The 15,413-nt window shown below is 29.3% G+C and overlaps 1 protein-coding gene across 1 annotated transcript in view; it reads right to left on the bottom strand.

Moving 5' to 3' along the window:
• The window catches only part of SMC3 (structural maintenance of chromosomes 3), a 169,666-nt gene extending 159,750 nt beyond the window's left edge, over positions 1-9,916 (bottom strand). Inside the window, exons 1-2 of the mRNA XM_065510312.1 lie at positions 9,688-9,916; positions 9,518-9,632 (exon numbers count right to left, since the gene is read on the bottom strand). Of these exons, the coding sequence (XP_065366384.1) occupies positions 9,518-9,632; positions 9,688-9,702 (130 nt within the window). The 5' untranslated portion in view covers positions 9,703-9,916. The remainder of the gene's footprint in view (positions 1-9,517; positions 9,633-9,687) is intronic.
• Positions 9,917-15,413: the final 5,497 nt, after the last annotated feature.

Raw genomic sequence — 15,413 nt, forward strand, 5'->3', positions numbered from 1 at the left:
TTTTTAGGAATTGCGGGATTCCCTTTGACAAGTTTTTTTACACCTTATTATTTAGAATGAGAAACTTAATTAGGAACAATTTGATCCATATTTTTTCCGAGCTATATTTTTTTGTTTAGATAAGTTAATTTTTGTTCTTACAAAAAAATTTGAAGTCAATATCTCAATTAGATTCAAAAATATGCCACTAAAACTCCGTCCTTCAAAAATATTGCACTTTTTTTTTGTATAAATTTTCTTAATATTTTATTCAACACAAATCATTGGTTCTGACTCAGTCACATTAAGAAAATTTATACAAATTCTTTAGTAAAAGCTCGGAAAAAATATGGATCAAATTGTTCCTAATATTTGCATCCTATTAAAACTTTGATATAAATTTTAGTTTTAGCAACTCAATGAATATGTAATAAAATCTTTATTTATTAACGAAACTCAAAATTTCAGCGTTTTTTAAGTTTCTCATTCTAAATAACATGGTGTAAAAAAACTTGTCAAAAGGTCAAAGGGAATCCCGCAATTCCTAAAAATTGGAGCGAAAACCCCAAAAATGGTATTTTTACAATTTTGTCTATAGGGTCCACATTTCCTTCGGGGCTGGAAAAATACTTTAGGGATAAATAGGGAACACATCAGGGTTTCCAAAACTGCTTTCCGTTTTCTGATCCCAGCTTTGGGATTTTAGAACATGTGGCCCAAATTTGAAATTTTGATAAAAAAAATAGGTCAATTTCCAAAGGGCGTAGGGCCGACATGTTCGAAAAATAGGACATGTTTTTTATACCAAAATGTTCTCCGTAAAGAAACTTTATAGAAAAACATAAAATTGTTATATGTTCTTAAAGAAAGCTGTTTTTTAATAAAAAAAAGAGTTATGTCACCTTTTTGTCCAAAAAACAGCAAAAATATACTATTTTTTGAATTTTTAAATTGAAAATCTGTTATTTTTGGATTCATAATTGATATTGCTCTGAAATCATTTGTATGTTGTTGATAATTTAGTTGTCTAACTAACAAAAAAATTCGAGTCCATTCGGTCCAAAAGTGCGCCCTATATTTTTTAAAAAGCGGACCAAGGTGTGGCACCCTACTTTGAGCCCCCATAGCGCCGCCGCTGGATTATTTGTAGGGCCCATTTTAATAACTTAAACTCGAATACTCCTTGGCTACACCCAACTCAAATTTTATCCCGATCGGACCAGCCGTTTAGAAATGAAAGATTTATTTCCAAAAAATTTCGATTCTGCCCCACTGTGCAATGGTTGAAGAGTGGCCGAAATTCATTTTTTTATGTTCGCCGATTTGGATAATTTTTTGGTAATTTGTTGTCAGATATCAGAATATTATGATTCCGTAATATTAGGCTGATATATTTATTTCCATTATATTTTTAAATTTTTTCTTGATTTAAACAAAAAATGCCTATGTGCCAAGTTTCATTGTCCTTGGACAACTTCTTCTCGTTGTATGAACTTCAACCAATGTGTGACGCATTAATAAACATAACATATTTTTTATGCACAAGGCAGTTTATGTTGTTATTTTTATATTCCTATAAAAACAGCATCTGAATTTCGGTGCGAATCGATATAGTTTTATCTGTACAACAATAAAACACATACAATTACACAATTGGTCACATTTGCTTTTAAGAAGGTTATTTGCACAAAAATAGCAAGAAACAAAAACTCTTAAGAGCTAGTTACTTCAATAGCCACGTGACTAGTCATTTTAACACGGGCATGTCCTAGGAAGGGGGTCAATTGTCTCTTTTTGATTACAATGGGACTGTCTAATAGCTGGTCCAAAGTAGGCAACGCATTGGATTCACAAACTGGTTACATAGCGTCAGTTAACTTGCTAGCTTTGTAACAGGTTACTTGATCAGCTACTTGACTAGTTATTTTAACACATGCATGTGCTAAGCAGGGGGTCAATTGACCCTTTTGATTACAATGTGACTATCGGATAGCTGATCGAAGGTAGTCAACGCTTCTGGTGGGTAAAATAAACTGCAGTACAAAAAAAAGTTTGAAGTGACTTCACCATAGGTTACTAAGAGACACTAAAGTGACTATTGACTTCATGCTATGTTACATACGATATCAGTATAATTAAGCAAAAATAAAAATAAACTGTATGAGAATTATATTAACACAATTTGTAAAAAACCAGTTTGTACGAATTACTCACAAAACGTTTAAAGTGACTACACTCTAGATTACTTAGAGACACTTAAGTGACAATTGTCTTCACGCTAGATTACTTGGGATGCATAAAGTAACCAATTGTCTTCTCTCTGCACTACAAAGTGCACACACGTGTCAAATGACCAAAATATATAAAATGGAGTCAGCCAAGTGATAAGACATTTGTGACAATTACTGTCTTTAAGGGATACATTGACTACTTGCTTAACTGCTGGGTTGTTAGGTTTTTGTTTTATTTTTACGTTTTTAATACACACATACATACACAAGCACATATATAGGCTGATAAATAAGAATTAAAAGATCTCATAAACAACAAGAGAACGAGAGCATTATTACGCTCTTTGTTTGTGCTTCTTTCCCTTTTGTCTTCCCTCCCGCATCATGTATTTTTTTTCAAAAATATATTGCTTTTCGTTCACATGCGCATTCTATATTATTTATATTATTTGGTAATACGAACTGTCCAATTAAAGTGTGTACAAATTTATATAAAATCACAAGGTAAATTGCAGGGAAAACACAGTTTCTATTATAGACTAGAAACAAAGTTACTTAAATCTAGGATAAATTATAAAATTATGTCCTAATGACAACTAAAATGTTAACATTAACAAACTTATTACGATGATGTATTAATGAATCCCATATCCCTAGCCTCTATGTGACCCATGGGAGGCCTTCGCGTAGAATTCAGGGATGATATATGGATCCAAACCATCCATATTCAAATACCAATTGGGAAGAGGTATGAAACACCAGACCAATCCACGTTCCGTTCCAACTCGAAAATGTCATTCATTAGAAGGTTGTTGTGTGTGGCCAGATTATCCACAAATCTCCTATGGAGACATTGCATAATTACAAAAAGGCACAGCAGCTGATATCCCGTAGACATATGAGTTGGAGTAACACTTCGTACGATTCGCATAATTCTTGTTTATACATTTTCTCAGGAACCAGATTGGAAAAGCATATACCAAGACGGACCTAATTGCAACTTTATATAGTAATAACTTTGTACATACAGTGAATGTCACTTAAAATCGTACATCATCATAGTCAAATTTTATTCATTAGTTTTAGAAAGTTGATGTTTTGGAAATATTTTAAAATGCTATTTTTATATTGTGTGTGCTATTACCTATTAGAAAATTTAGTATAATTTCAATTGCCCTTATCTACAAATAAAAAAAATTGGGTAAGACTGTCAGTGCCCAGAATATCAACGCTTCATTTAAAATCGTAAAGGCACTAAAAAATAGCAAATGATACCCTACAAAGTATTAGGATTATTTAATATTAACATTTTTTTTTAATTTTTAAAGTTTTAATTATAATTTAATATAATTGTACGAATTTAAGTGAAATATGAATTTTGTGATGTTCTTTAATTTTCATCAATATTTTTTTAACGAATTGAGGTTTTGTTAACTTTTTTGTTGAAATACATATTTTTTGTTCCAATTAATAAAATTACTTTTAATTTTTTATATAATCACCTATTATTGCCTGTATAATTTCATAATATTTAAAAAAAATTTCATAATATTTAAAAAAAATTTCATAATATTTAAAAAAAATATCACGTACATGCAATTCGTTTGGCTTTCGTAAGAATAGTTCTGGCGTGATTGTTAAATTTGTGTAGTTTATCAAAACTAACACCCAGGTATTTTATAGAATATTTAAATTGAATTTCAATGTCATCCAAATAAAGATATAAAAGCTTGCTTTCCGGGACCACAAATCTCGCACATTTTCCAGAGGCATTTCGAATACAGATGGCCTCAGATTTTGATGCATTTATCTTTATACCCCATTTTTAATAGTAGTTACATATCACCTCCAGGTGAAAGGCAGCTTTAAACGGTGCGCGATGCGGAGATTCGTCATTGTTTAGCCCATTAATTATATTTTTAACCTTTTGCACGCTTGTAAAGTGGTAATCATCAAAGAATTAAACAGAATGTTAAACTAACAAATTTTTGACAACGCAGCATTTGTATATGAAGTAATTCGATGGTCCAAGTCACTAACGTGAATTGAGGGATAACTTCCCTGTAGATGCCAGAATAGTAGTCCTTAAAATGATCGGCTATTTCCCTCTCACTAATCACAGTACGGTCATCAGCAGTGATCTGTTGGCAAAAGGGAAATATTTTCTTTCCAACAATTTGGAACACACGTCGAAAAGCATTTGGACCAGGTCTTATCTTCTCCAATCTCTCGACTTACTCCAAATTAACCAGTTCTTTAATTATAGTTTTCAGAATATGAATTTGTTTTCATATTATATTGATGACTGCATCTATTTCCAGTGCGATGAAATATTTTTTTTAAGTTTTTTTGCCATCTATGTTTAATTTTAAAAAATTTAAGTTTGGGTTAAATTCGCATTAAATGTGTCAATTAATATATCCAATTCGCTGTTTGACAGGTTTATATACTTGGATGGCATATTGTCATTGGCCAAAATTTTAAGGTCTCGACGAAATTGAGACCAATTTGTGTTTTTATACGACGTAAAATGTTGTGGTTTATTTAGGATAATTTGCCCCTATTCCAAATCTATTTCCATCAAAATGACCAGCTGTCTGGAACAAATTATCAAGACCATCATTAAGTTTAGACGTAGAAACATTGCATGGAATATATATTGAGCCAACTAAAATTCTCCTCCGAGAATTATCCATATTTAGTTCTATTTGAATTAATTTAACTTTTAGATCTGCATCAGTAAAGTTTATAATATTGTATGCAATAGATTCCTTGATTGCTAGACCCACTCCAAGTGTTGAGTTGTCATATACAAAGTTAAATCCTCTTAATTGTAATCTTTGGTTATGTAAATGGCATTCTTGAAGAAATGCTATGTCAATTTTATTATGTGAAAGATAATTAATAAGCAAACCAATTTGTCGACTGAGGTCGACAAGTGAGCATACATTGAATGTGAGAAAATTTAAATGTCTATGGAACATAATTGTCATTTACTTTTTTTAAAATACGTAAGAACTCCTTCGCTTCATTTGTCTGCATGTTCTTATAATCATTCAGGAATTTATGAATTTCTTGTACCAAAGTTACTTCCTCAGGTTCAAGAAAGAATTTTGGAATTGTCATTTAAATTGGATTGAAAAAAGCTTGCATAACCGTGTGGATTTTATTGCTTTGCTAACATTACTACTTACCAGGGTATTCATTCGACTAATGATCGTTCGATTACTCGAATAATTTCTTATGAATAATTATTCGAACAATTTAAAAATTGTAATTTTCGAATAACGAATAATTCGAACAATTTTATTTAGAATAATCGAATAAAACGAATAAATGTTCATATATATTTAAATTTATTAAATTGCTTAAAATTTTTCATAATTTCAAATTTAAATATTAAATAAATAATATTAAATATTAAAATAAATAATAAACCTCTGGTAGTTACATCACTTTATAGATCGCAAAAATGTACATTGGAACAATTTTCGGATATGTTGCATCATTTACTTGGTAATATTAAAGATTCACCATGCATTTTTGTTGGAGATTTTAACATTAATTTAAATTGCATATATAGGCCTAGTCAATCATTAAAAGACATTTATTCGAAATTTAATTTTGATCCCTGCCATTATCTTATAACTAGACCTGAAAGTGGTTCCTGTATTGATTGTGTCTTCAGCAATTGTTCAAATATCATCTCAGTCAACTCAATTCAAAACAAATTATCTGATCACAATAAAATATTTTGCGAAATAAACATTTCTTTTAGTCGTTGCGAATCTATTACTGAGAAAAGATATTGGATAGATTATAGAAAGTTTGGATCATACTTGGATGAAAATCTATATATTTCTAATTTAAACAATTCTACTGAACAATGTGAACAATTAGTCAAAACACTTTCTACAGCAGCGTTACAGAGTTCTAAAACAACCACTAAAGAAGTGAACATTCGTCATCACATGGGTCCTTGGATGTCGGAGCAACTAATATCGTTAATAACCTTCAAAAATAAGTTGTTAAAAACAAGAAGAAAAAACAAGCAAAATAAATATATATGTGAACGTCTTAAACGAATAAGCCTGGTTATAAAAATTTGCAATAAAAAGTTAATGGATAACTATTATACTTACAATTTAAATAAATGTAGTGGGGATTTACGAAAAACGTGGAAGTTTTTAAACAATACCCTTGGCAGAAAATATAAACCAACTAAGGAAATTGTAACTACTAATAATGAAATTATTAATTCGACTGATGAGAAAGCTCTGGCGTTTAATTCATTTTTCTACAGTTCAATACAAAATATACGAGATGGCATTCAACAAGATGTTAATGATAACATTAATTTTTTTAACACATTACTTCCTGTTTCAACTACTTTCAATTTGCAAACTGTAGATACAATTAAAATTGAAAATATTTTGAACAATTTGGACTTAAATAAAAGTTCTGGCTATGACAATATTACACCCAAAATGCTCTTAGTTAGAAGAACAGCTGTTTCAGAAATAATTACAGGAATATTCAATAAATTGATTGATGAAGCAAAATATCCAAATACTTTAAAAATACATAAAATTATTCCAATACCTAAGTTTTCAGGAACAAATAAAATTGAAAATTTTCGGCCAATTTCTGTTCTTTCTACTATTGACAAAATCTTTGAAAGAGAAATTTTTGAACAACTAACGGATTATCTTGAGAAGAACAAAATATTGTTTGACCGTCAATATGGTTTTAGAAAAGGTAGTGGATCTGAGGAAGCTGTTATTAATGTTATGGAGTATATTTGTAGCGGTCTTGATGCAGGACACAAAGGAGTGGCAGGATTATTTTTCGATTTGTCAAAAGCATTTGATTTGGTGGACCATGATATACTTATTAAAAAATTAAAATATATTGGAATTTCAAAAAAATCTCTTATGTTATTCGAAGATTATTTAAAAAATAGAAAACAATTTGTTCAATTGGATGAATATAAAAGTAATGAGCTCGATGTAGTATGTGGAGTTCCACAAGGCAGTGTACTTGGTCCATTATTATTTAAAATTTTTGTAAATGACATAAAAAACTTAAAATTGTATGGAAAATTATTTATGTTTGCGGACGATATGTGCTTATTTTACAATTATTTTACAATTATAAGCTCGAATATTTTTTCAGTTCTAGTTCAGTTCGGACGTGTTTATTTTTACTCCGAGTTAACTCGTTATTTTAATGTATCTATCGGAAAATAAATATAAATATCACCTGTTTATTATTTACGCGAAAGGACGCTTTTATTTTAATAATATTATTAAATAAAAAAATCAAAACAACAACTAAAAGACAAATAAGTAAAAAAAATTCTTTATATTTTTTTCTTTTTTTGAACCTTTTTTGTGCATTGACTATTAAATAAAGATCAAGAGTGTTAACGAAAGTAATTACCAGGGAAACCAAAATATGCAAATGCATGTTTTTTTATGGTGAGTCTAATGAGCACATAGATAAGATATTTACACGTTTCAGAAATATTTAAGAATTTTGGCATCGATTTGTTAGTGAATATTTTTGCATATTTTACCCTTAAATGCATATTTTTGCATATATTTGTTTTAAGAGCATATTTATGTCATATTTTTGCGTTTTTAGAGCATATTTTACTGTTTAATAGCATATTTTGACTTTATTAAAAACAAATTATGTCTTACTTATTTTTCGCTGTTCTGTTACAGGTTTTTACTTCCTTTGTTTAAAATTCAAAATTGAAAAATAGATGGCTTTTTTTTAATATAAAATAAGCACTATTTTCATAATAGCGCCATCTAAATATCAAATTTTAGTACTAATTCAAACTTAACCGTTCTAAGTGTTAAAGAAATATTGTCTTTTAAATTTCCTCCTGTAACATCAGTTGATGTCGAAAGAACATTTTCTATGTATAAAAATGTTTTCAGATCCAATAGACAGCGATTTTTATTTGAAAATTTAAGTCAATATTTTGAAATTTATTGCAATAGTAATCTTAATTGAAGATGTGACTTTATATTTATATAAAATATCATCAAAAAATACCTTTCGAGGCCTTTTCATAGCTTAAGTTCCTATTGTTATACCCTACACCACCATAGTGGGGAGGGTATTATGCATTTGTGCAGATGTTTGTAACGCCCAAAAATATTAGTCTAACACCCACCTTAAAGTATACCGAGCGACTTAGAATCACTTTACAAATGTCCTCTCGAAATTGGACTTTATCGGTCATAAATGTTTAATTTATCTATGTTTCTACACAAATTTCGCTCCAAATAAGTTTTATATGTACAAAATTCATGTCACCAAATTTTGTTATGATCGGTCCATAATTAGTCATAGCTCCCATATAGACCCGCTTCCGAAAATCACTTTAACGTGCATAAATCTCTTAAAAATATTGGTATATACCCAAAATTCAATATAAATAACTTTCATATAGACATAAATCACACGACCTAATTTCATGGTGATCGGTCCATAATTGGTCATAGCTCCCATATAAAGCCCACTTCCGAAAATCACTCACGAATATAAATTATTGATATTTTAAATGAAAAATATTTTTACTCATTTACTTGATGTATGTTTTATTATATTTTTTGTTAGACTTGTTTTAGTTCATGTTATTATTGTTTATTTTTTAAATAAAAGTATATTTTTTGGTTAAAAATTATGTAAAAGTTTGTTTTTTTAAGAGCATATTTTTTAAATTTTAAGAGCATATTTTAAAGTTTTTACTGCATATTTAAAGCGCTTAAAACACTTTTTTTAGAGCATATTTCCGGTTTCCCTGGTTATAAATATATTGTTAAAAACAACAAACATATAAACTAATAGAGGTTATGTCACATGCAATTACATATGTACGTTTGAACGTGGAAATTATGAATCGTATGTATAACGTGAATTTTGACATACACATGGAATTCCATATGTATCGAATACATGTCCCAATACACAAGCAATACATGCCGTCTGACCCCCCTATAAGACTTAATTTACATTTGTGGGATTCAAACGGTCTCCTATTAGGACGTATTGTCATAAAATATTTTTTTAGTTTAAACAAATTTTTGTTGGGTTTCAAACAAAAAGTTATAAACTAATAAGACTTTTTGAACTATGTTTATTGGTTTGTCATAAAATAACACTTTTTTTGTTTTCAGAACAAGAATTTGTTTTAACTAAGAAAATATTTTACGACATTATGACAATATGACCTAATAGCAGACCGTTTGAATACCCCAATTATTATAAAATTTAAAAGCATAGCATACCGTAAAAAAAATTACTTTTGCCGGAGCCATTTCTTCCAACCACAACATTGTGCCTCTTGTCGAACGGCTCAACCACAGTTTGATCTTTATAACTTTTAAAGCCTTGTATGATAATCTAAAGAAACAAAATTGTTTAATACGACATAAGAGAAATTTTAAATTGAAGTTACTTGTTTAATATGCATCCTGTTATTATTTTACGATATGAGCACAAAGGTGAAGTCAGTCAAACTGATTACTTTTTTTCACTTGTTTCTGTTAAAGTTTGTTTTTATGTTTCAATATCTACATACTCTATGCTTAACAAAATATTTAATAACTTAAAATAGCACTATTGAAATATCCACATTATTTTAAGTTTTAATACATATTTCTTAATTTTTCTTTTGTTTTTTGACAATTGTTTTTATTATAGAGCTGCCACCAGAGAATCAAGCCGAATTAAAATCACAAAGTATACCAAAGTAAATTAATAAAGTAGACTCAGTAGAACAGCTGACTATTTTTTTTACTTTGGTCTGAACTGTCAATTCACTTGTGGTTGTTGTGGCGAAAAATACAACAAGCCCAAAAGCAAAAACAACAACAGGCAACTTTGACAGCTCAGACCTTAAACCAAAAACAAAATTGCTTGTGGTTTTTGTAAATGTTGTATTTGTTGTAGTACTGTCGCTACTTTATTAATTTACTTTGAAGTATACTTTGTGTTAAAATGATCGGCGGCGGGGTATATTTTGGTCGACGGCGGCATAAATATCGGCTAAAATTTATAAGTCGGCGTGAACAAAACAACCTGGAAGTAAAAGAAATCAAACCGGAAACAGCTGATTATACGTATGTTGTTGATGTTGTACACAACAACTTTATTTGTTGTGTGGTGAATGTAACACAAGGTATATTTGTTGGGTAGTGAATATAACACTCTGTATAAGTTTGTTGTTTTTTAACAAAACGCAGTGGTGACAAAAATTCTGTATATTTGTTTTTGTAAAAGTTTGATGGTTTGACATTTTTTAATAGGGTTTTTACACTAGCGCACATCTTCCCATAAGAATTACATAGGGCTGAGTGCAAACATCTTTCTACATCTTTAAAAAATGTTCCTACTCATTTCGTTCCACCTAACATCTCTCGATTATTTTAGTGTCATCACTAGTAAAATGGCATTTAAATTAAAAAAATGTAAACAAATATTTGTATAAAAATTAAGGAAAATTTTTTTTGTTTGATATGTGTTTATGAAATTATTTTCAAGTTTTCAACTTCTTCCATACGCTTCGCCAAAATGTACGTATGTGTAAAAACCCTATAACAAACCGCAACTTTCTGTATATTTGTTATTGTAAAAGTTTGTTGGTTTGTAAAAAACCGCAGTAGTGACAAAAATTCTTAAAATAAACTAAAAAATTACCAAACAATGACAAATAATATTTTTTAAATGCATTTACAAAAATTATGTCAAGAAATACGTACCATATAAACAATTTTTGGAAAAACAAACGTAGGGGGTTGTCCATTAAAACTTTGTTGAAGTCAAAACCACTTTTCATTAAAAAATTTAATTTAGGAAAAAAAATTGCCAAAATTATATAAGGCAATGGGCATCATATCTGGAGACACGAATGATAAGTGGACGGTCTTAGGAATCGAATGGCATATAAACAATCTTAAACGTAGGGGGTAGGCTCATTCAAACTTTTCCTAAGACTGTCCACTTATCATTCGTGTCTCCAGATATGATGCCCATTGCCTCATACAATTTTGGAAATTTTTTTTCCTAAATTAATTTTTTTAATGAAAAGTTTTGACTTAAAAAATGTCAAACCATCAAACTTTTACAATAACAAATATACTGAATTTTTGTTACCACTGCGGTTTGTTAAAAACCAAAGTAAATTAATAAAGTAGCGACAGTACTACAACAAATACAAGATTTACAAAAACCACAAGCAATTTTGTTTTTGGTTTAAGGTCTGAGCGGTCAAAGTTGCCTGTTGTTGTTTTTGCTTTTGGGCTTGTGGTATTTTTCCTCACAACAACCACAAGTGAATTGACAGTTCAGATTGAATAAAAAAAAATAGTCAGCTGTTAATTTACTTTGTTAAAAACCAACAAACTTTTACAATAACAAATATACAGAGTGTTATATTCACCACACAACAAATAAATTGTGTACAACATCAACAACATACGTATAATCTGCTGTATCTTGTTAGTTTTCTTTAACTTCCAGGTTGTTTTGTTCACGCCGATGAAACTTGTAGATATTTTGATTATGGTTCTATAGCTGAAACAAAAAGTCGACCCTTCGACTTTTTCCGTTTTTTAAAAAGTCGACTTTCCGAACAATTTTTTTTTGAAATGTCTTTTAGTTAATCGACTTTTTTCAACTTTTTACCATTTTTTTGTAAAAAATACATGGTTTCTACATTTATTGATGCGCCTTTTGTAATGTTTAGCAATAAAAATTAAATTTATCAAGTCGATAATAATTAGAAGAATGTTGTGTAGAAAAAAGCATTATTTTATAAACATTTATTTATTATTTACGTATATTAGCATACTCTACAAAAAATGCAAGTGTACCAAATAGCAATAGTTTTAGTATAATGTTGCAATTAAATATTTTTTTAACAATGTAAAAAGGCGACCTTTATCGACACTTCGACTTTTTTCGACTTTTATCGACTATTTTCGACTTTTATCGACTATTCGACTTTTGAGATAACATTATAGATTGTTCGACTTTATTCCGACCAAAATGTCGATTTCGACTTTTTTCAGGAAAAAGTCGATTGTTCGAACAATCGACTTATAGAACCCTAATTTCGATAATAATAATACGTATTCTCAACTTTAATCAATCTACTTGCATGTGTAAACGCAGAGTTGTCAACTTAGTGCTTTAACACCTTTTTAAAAACTTTGGTGGAACTAAATTTAACATCGATACTGCAACATTTATAACAAAGAATAACAAGAAGGGAAGCCTCTCAATTTTTCTACAACAACAACTTCTCTCTCTTCTCACATACAAGTAGTATGTGAATTCAACACACTTGAGAGAGAGATTTGACTTCAAAACTTTTTCTTGAAAATTGCAATAAATTTGCAATTCTAACACACTTTTTCACAGACACATAATATTCTTTTATTTTTTTCCACACATATAAACCATTAAAATAACCGAAACATGTATATTTCGCACAAACGAAAAATATTTTTTTTTAATTATTTTGACTTTTAATTTTTGGGTGTTGAAATTAAAACTGAAAAAAACACACTTGTAAAATTTAGTATTAAAAATTAATAAAATATTCAAATAGATTTAATTTTTGCAGAAATTATGGAATAAAAAGCTGAAAAATCTAATTATATAATCTTTTCAGTTCAAATATACATTAAATAATTTGAAAATTGTTTGAATTTTTTAAATTTAATTGTAGTACAATTTTGTTACAATTTTTAAGGTCACTTTTTTACAACTCTGTGTGTTTGAGGAGTGTGGTGAAAGTGGTTTGAAAACTAATACATATAAACAAAAAGTTACCAATACATGCATAGAGTTAGGTTTTTTATGACAACCGACTTAGGTTTTTTTTGACAGCGTTTCACTTCTTGTTATTATTCTTTGATTTATAATTTAATTAATTATAATTTAAAGTAATATAATTTTCTAGAAATTATTAAAACCTTTATATAAGAAATTATCTTATCAATACGTTTAATATATTGTCTGTTCCTAAATCTTGAATTTATCGTTTTTTTTTCGTGAAGAAAACGTTTTTGATTGGAATTTCTATTAGTTAAATCTAGTTTGGAAGGAAGTGTCCGTACAAGTATTTAACTTCGGAACTAGTTCCGTGAAATCGTTATAGAGTTGTTCGTTCTAGATCGATGTTCTTTATTCGAAGATTTTGATTCAAAATTGTCACCCTCGGAACTACTTCTTGGGAAGTTTAAGAGAACATATACCCCATCTTTAAAAAAGTTCTTGAACTATGTAATTATAATACTGAAAAAAAAATCGTTATATGTACTTGAAAGATTTAAAAAAAGATAAACGTTGATATATTCTGAAAACGATATTTTACAATTATCATTGTTACCGGTACATTCGTAATTCAATTTCTTCGAGATCTGTTGTACATAAAAATAAATTAATATTTTAATCCATTTTATTATTTCGAGGAAAAAAATTAATTTAATTTATGATTTTTATTTTATAATATTTTTTTAAACCGGGTGCAAGAAATTGTTTCGAAGCTAATGTAGGAATGTGTCTTTGTTATTGATGTAGTGAGGAACTAATGTATAGCTATTACCAAAGAACTAGTTACTTAATAACTCTTTATTATAAATATTATAGAATCACAACAATGTTTCTTGAAAAGGTTTCAGAAATAATAGTGGCATCACTAGTTCCATGGTTGCTGTTCAAGAATCTGAACTGTTCTGTTAGCACCGGTTCTAGATCTTCTTAATTTAGAACAAATTCTTAAACTTTCTTAGAACATATAGAAATTTTTTTTGCAAATTGGAACTTATTTTTCTTAGTACTTTTTTACGAGAAATACGCTTTTTTCATGAATTTGGTGCTTTTTAATGTACTTCTTCTGTCAAACTATGTTAATGTTTACATCAGGGCACACTAAGAAAGGCATCACTACAACAATACAAAAACAACAGGTACTTTGTTATTGTTAAAAAGTAGGTGGACTGTCAAAAAATGTAGCCCCACTTTCCCCCACGCAGGCAGGATTGTCTTGTTTCGATTTAAAAAAATAATAGTTTTCGGAAGTTTTCGGAACAGGACGAAAACTTAACATTTTTTGTCGAATAATAAACGAAATATCAAAAAAATGTATGTATGTATGGGTTTCGTGGGCGGTGGGCGTGACCGATTTTATTGAAACTCGGAATGCGTTCCTTTTTTGTTTCAATAAATGTACGTACCAAATTTCTAGACTTTTGCTTGGATATAAACAATTTTATGCGAAAATATCAATATGGATTGTATGGGCAGTGGGCGTTTGGCATTGTCGATTTTGATAAAATTTAATTTTTTTCTTAATTTAGTCCATATAATTCTCGGTGCCAAATTTCAATGTTCTACGACCATTCCTTATATTTTTTGCACAAAAATGTATTGCATTTGGATTGCATGGGCGGTATGCGGTGGGCATTGCCGATTTTAATAAAACTTAGCATACGTTCTTCTTTTGTTTCAGAAAATATATGTACCAAATTTCTAGACTTTTACCAGGATAGAAAAAATTTTATGCGAAAAAATCTAGTTGGATTGTTTTTTTTCTTAGTTTGGTTCATATAATTCTCGGTGCCAAATTTCAGTGCTCTACGGCCACTCCTTATAATTTTTGCAAAAAAATGTATGAAGCCATCCCTCTGGGCGGCACTCTTGGCTAAATTATATAAGGATAGTGAACCTGCTAGACTAAACAATGAAAATCATTTTTCTATTCTGGAATGTGAAACAGATGAACCAGTAAATAAAATTACCTAATACAAAACCACCCCCTATTTACTTGAGAGAAAATAATTCAAATTCACTGGTTCAGAGCCTGATCTCATTAATAGGAGAGAACTCTTTTTACGTTATCCCAATTCATGAAACTAAAATACAGGTCAATAGTGAAAACGATTAATAGAAAGGTTGTAACACATTTAGAAACTCAAAAGAAAAGTTTTTACACTTATAAGCTGAAAGGCAGCAAGGGTCTACAAGTTGTAATAAAGGGTATTGACTGTAATGTTGAACCACTCGAAATAAAACAAAGTTTAGAAGATAAAGGCTTTAAGACAAAAAATGTGATAAATATTACAAATCGCGAAAAAAACCTCAACCACTCTTCCGTGTTGAACTTGAACCCGATGA

The sequence above is a fragment of the Calliphora vicina genome, chromosome 4 (genome assembly GCF_958450345.1).
Source record: "Calliphora vicina chromosome 4, idCalVici1.1, whole genome shotgun sequence".
Classification (NCBI taxonomy): Eukaryota; Metazoa; Arthropoda; class Insecta; order Diptera; family Calliphoridae; genus Calliphora; species Calliphora vicina.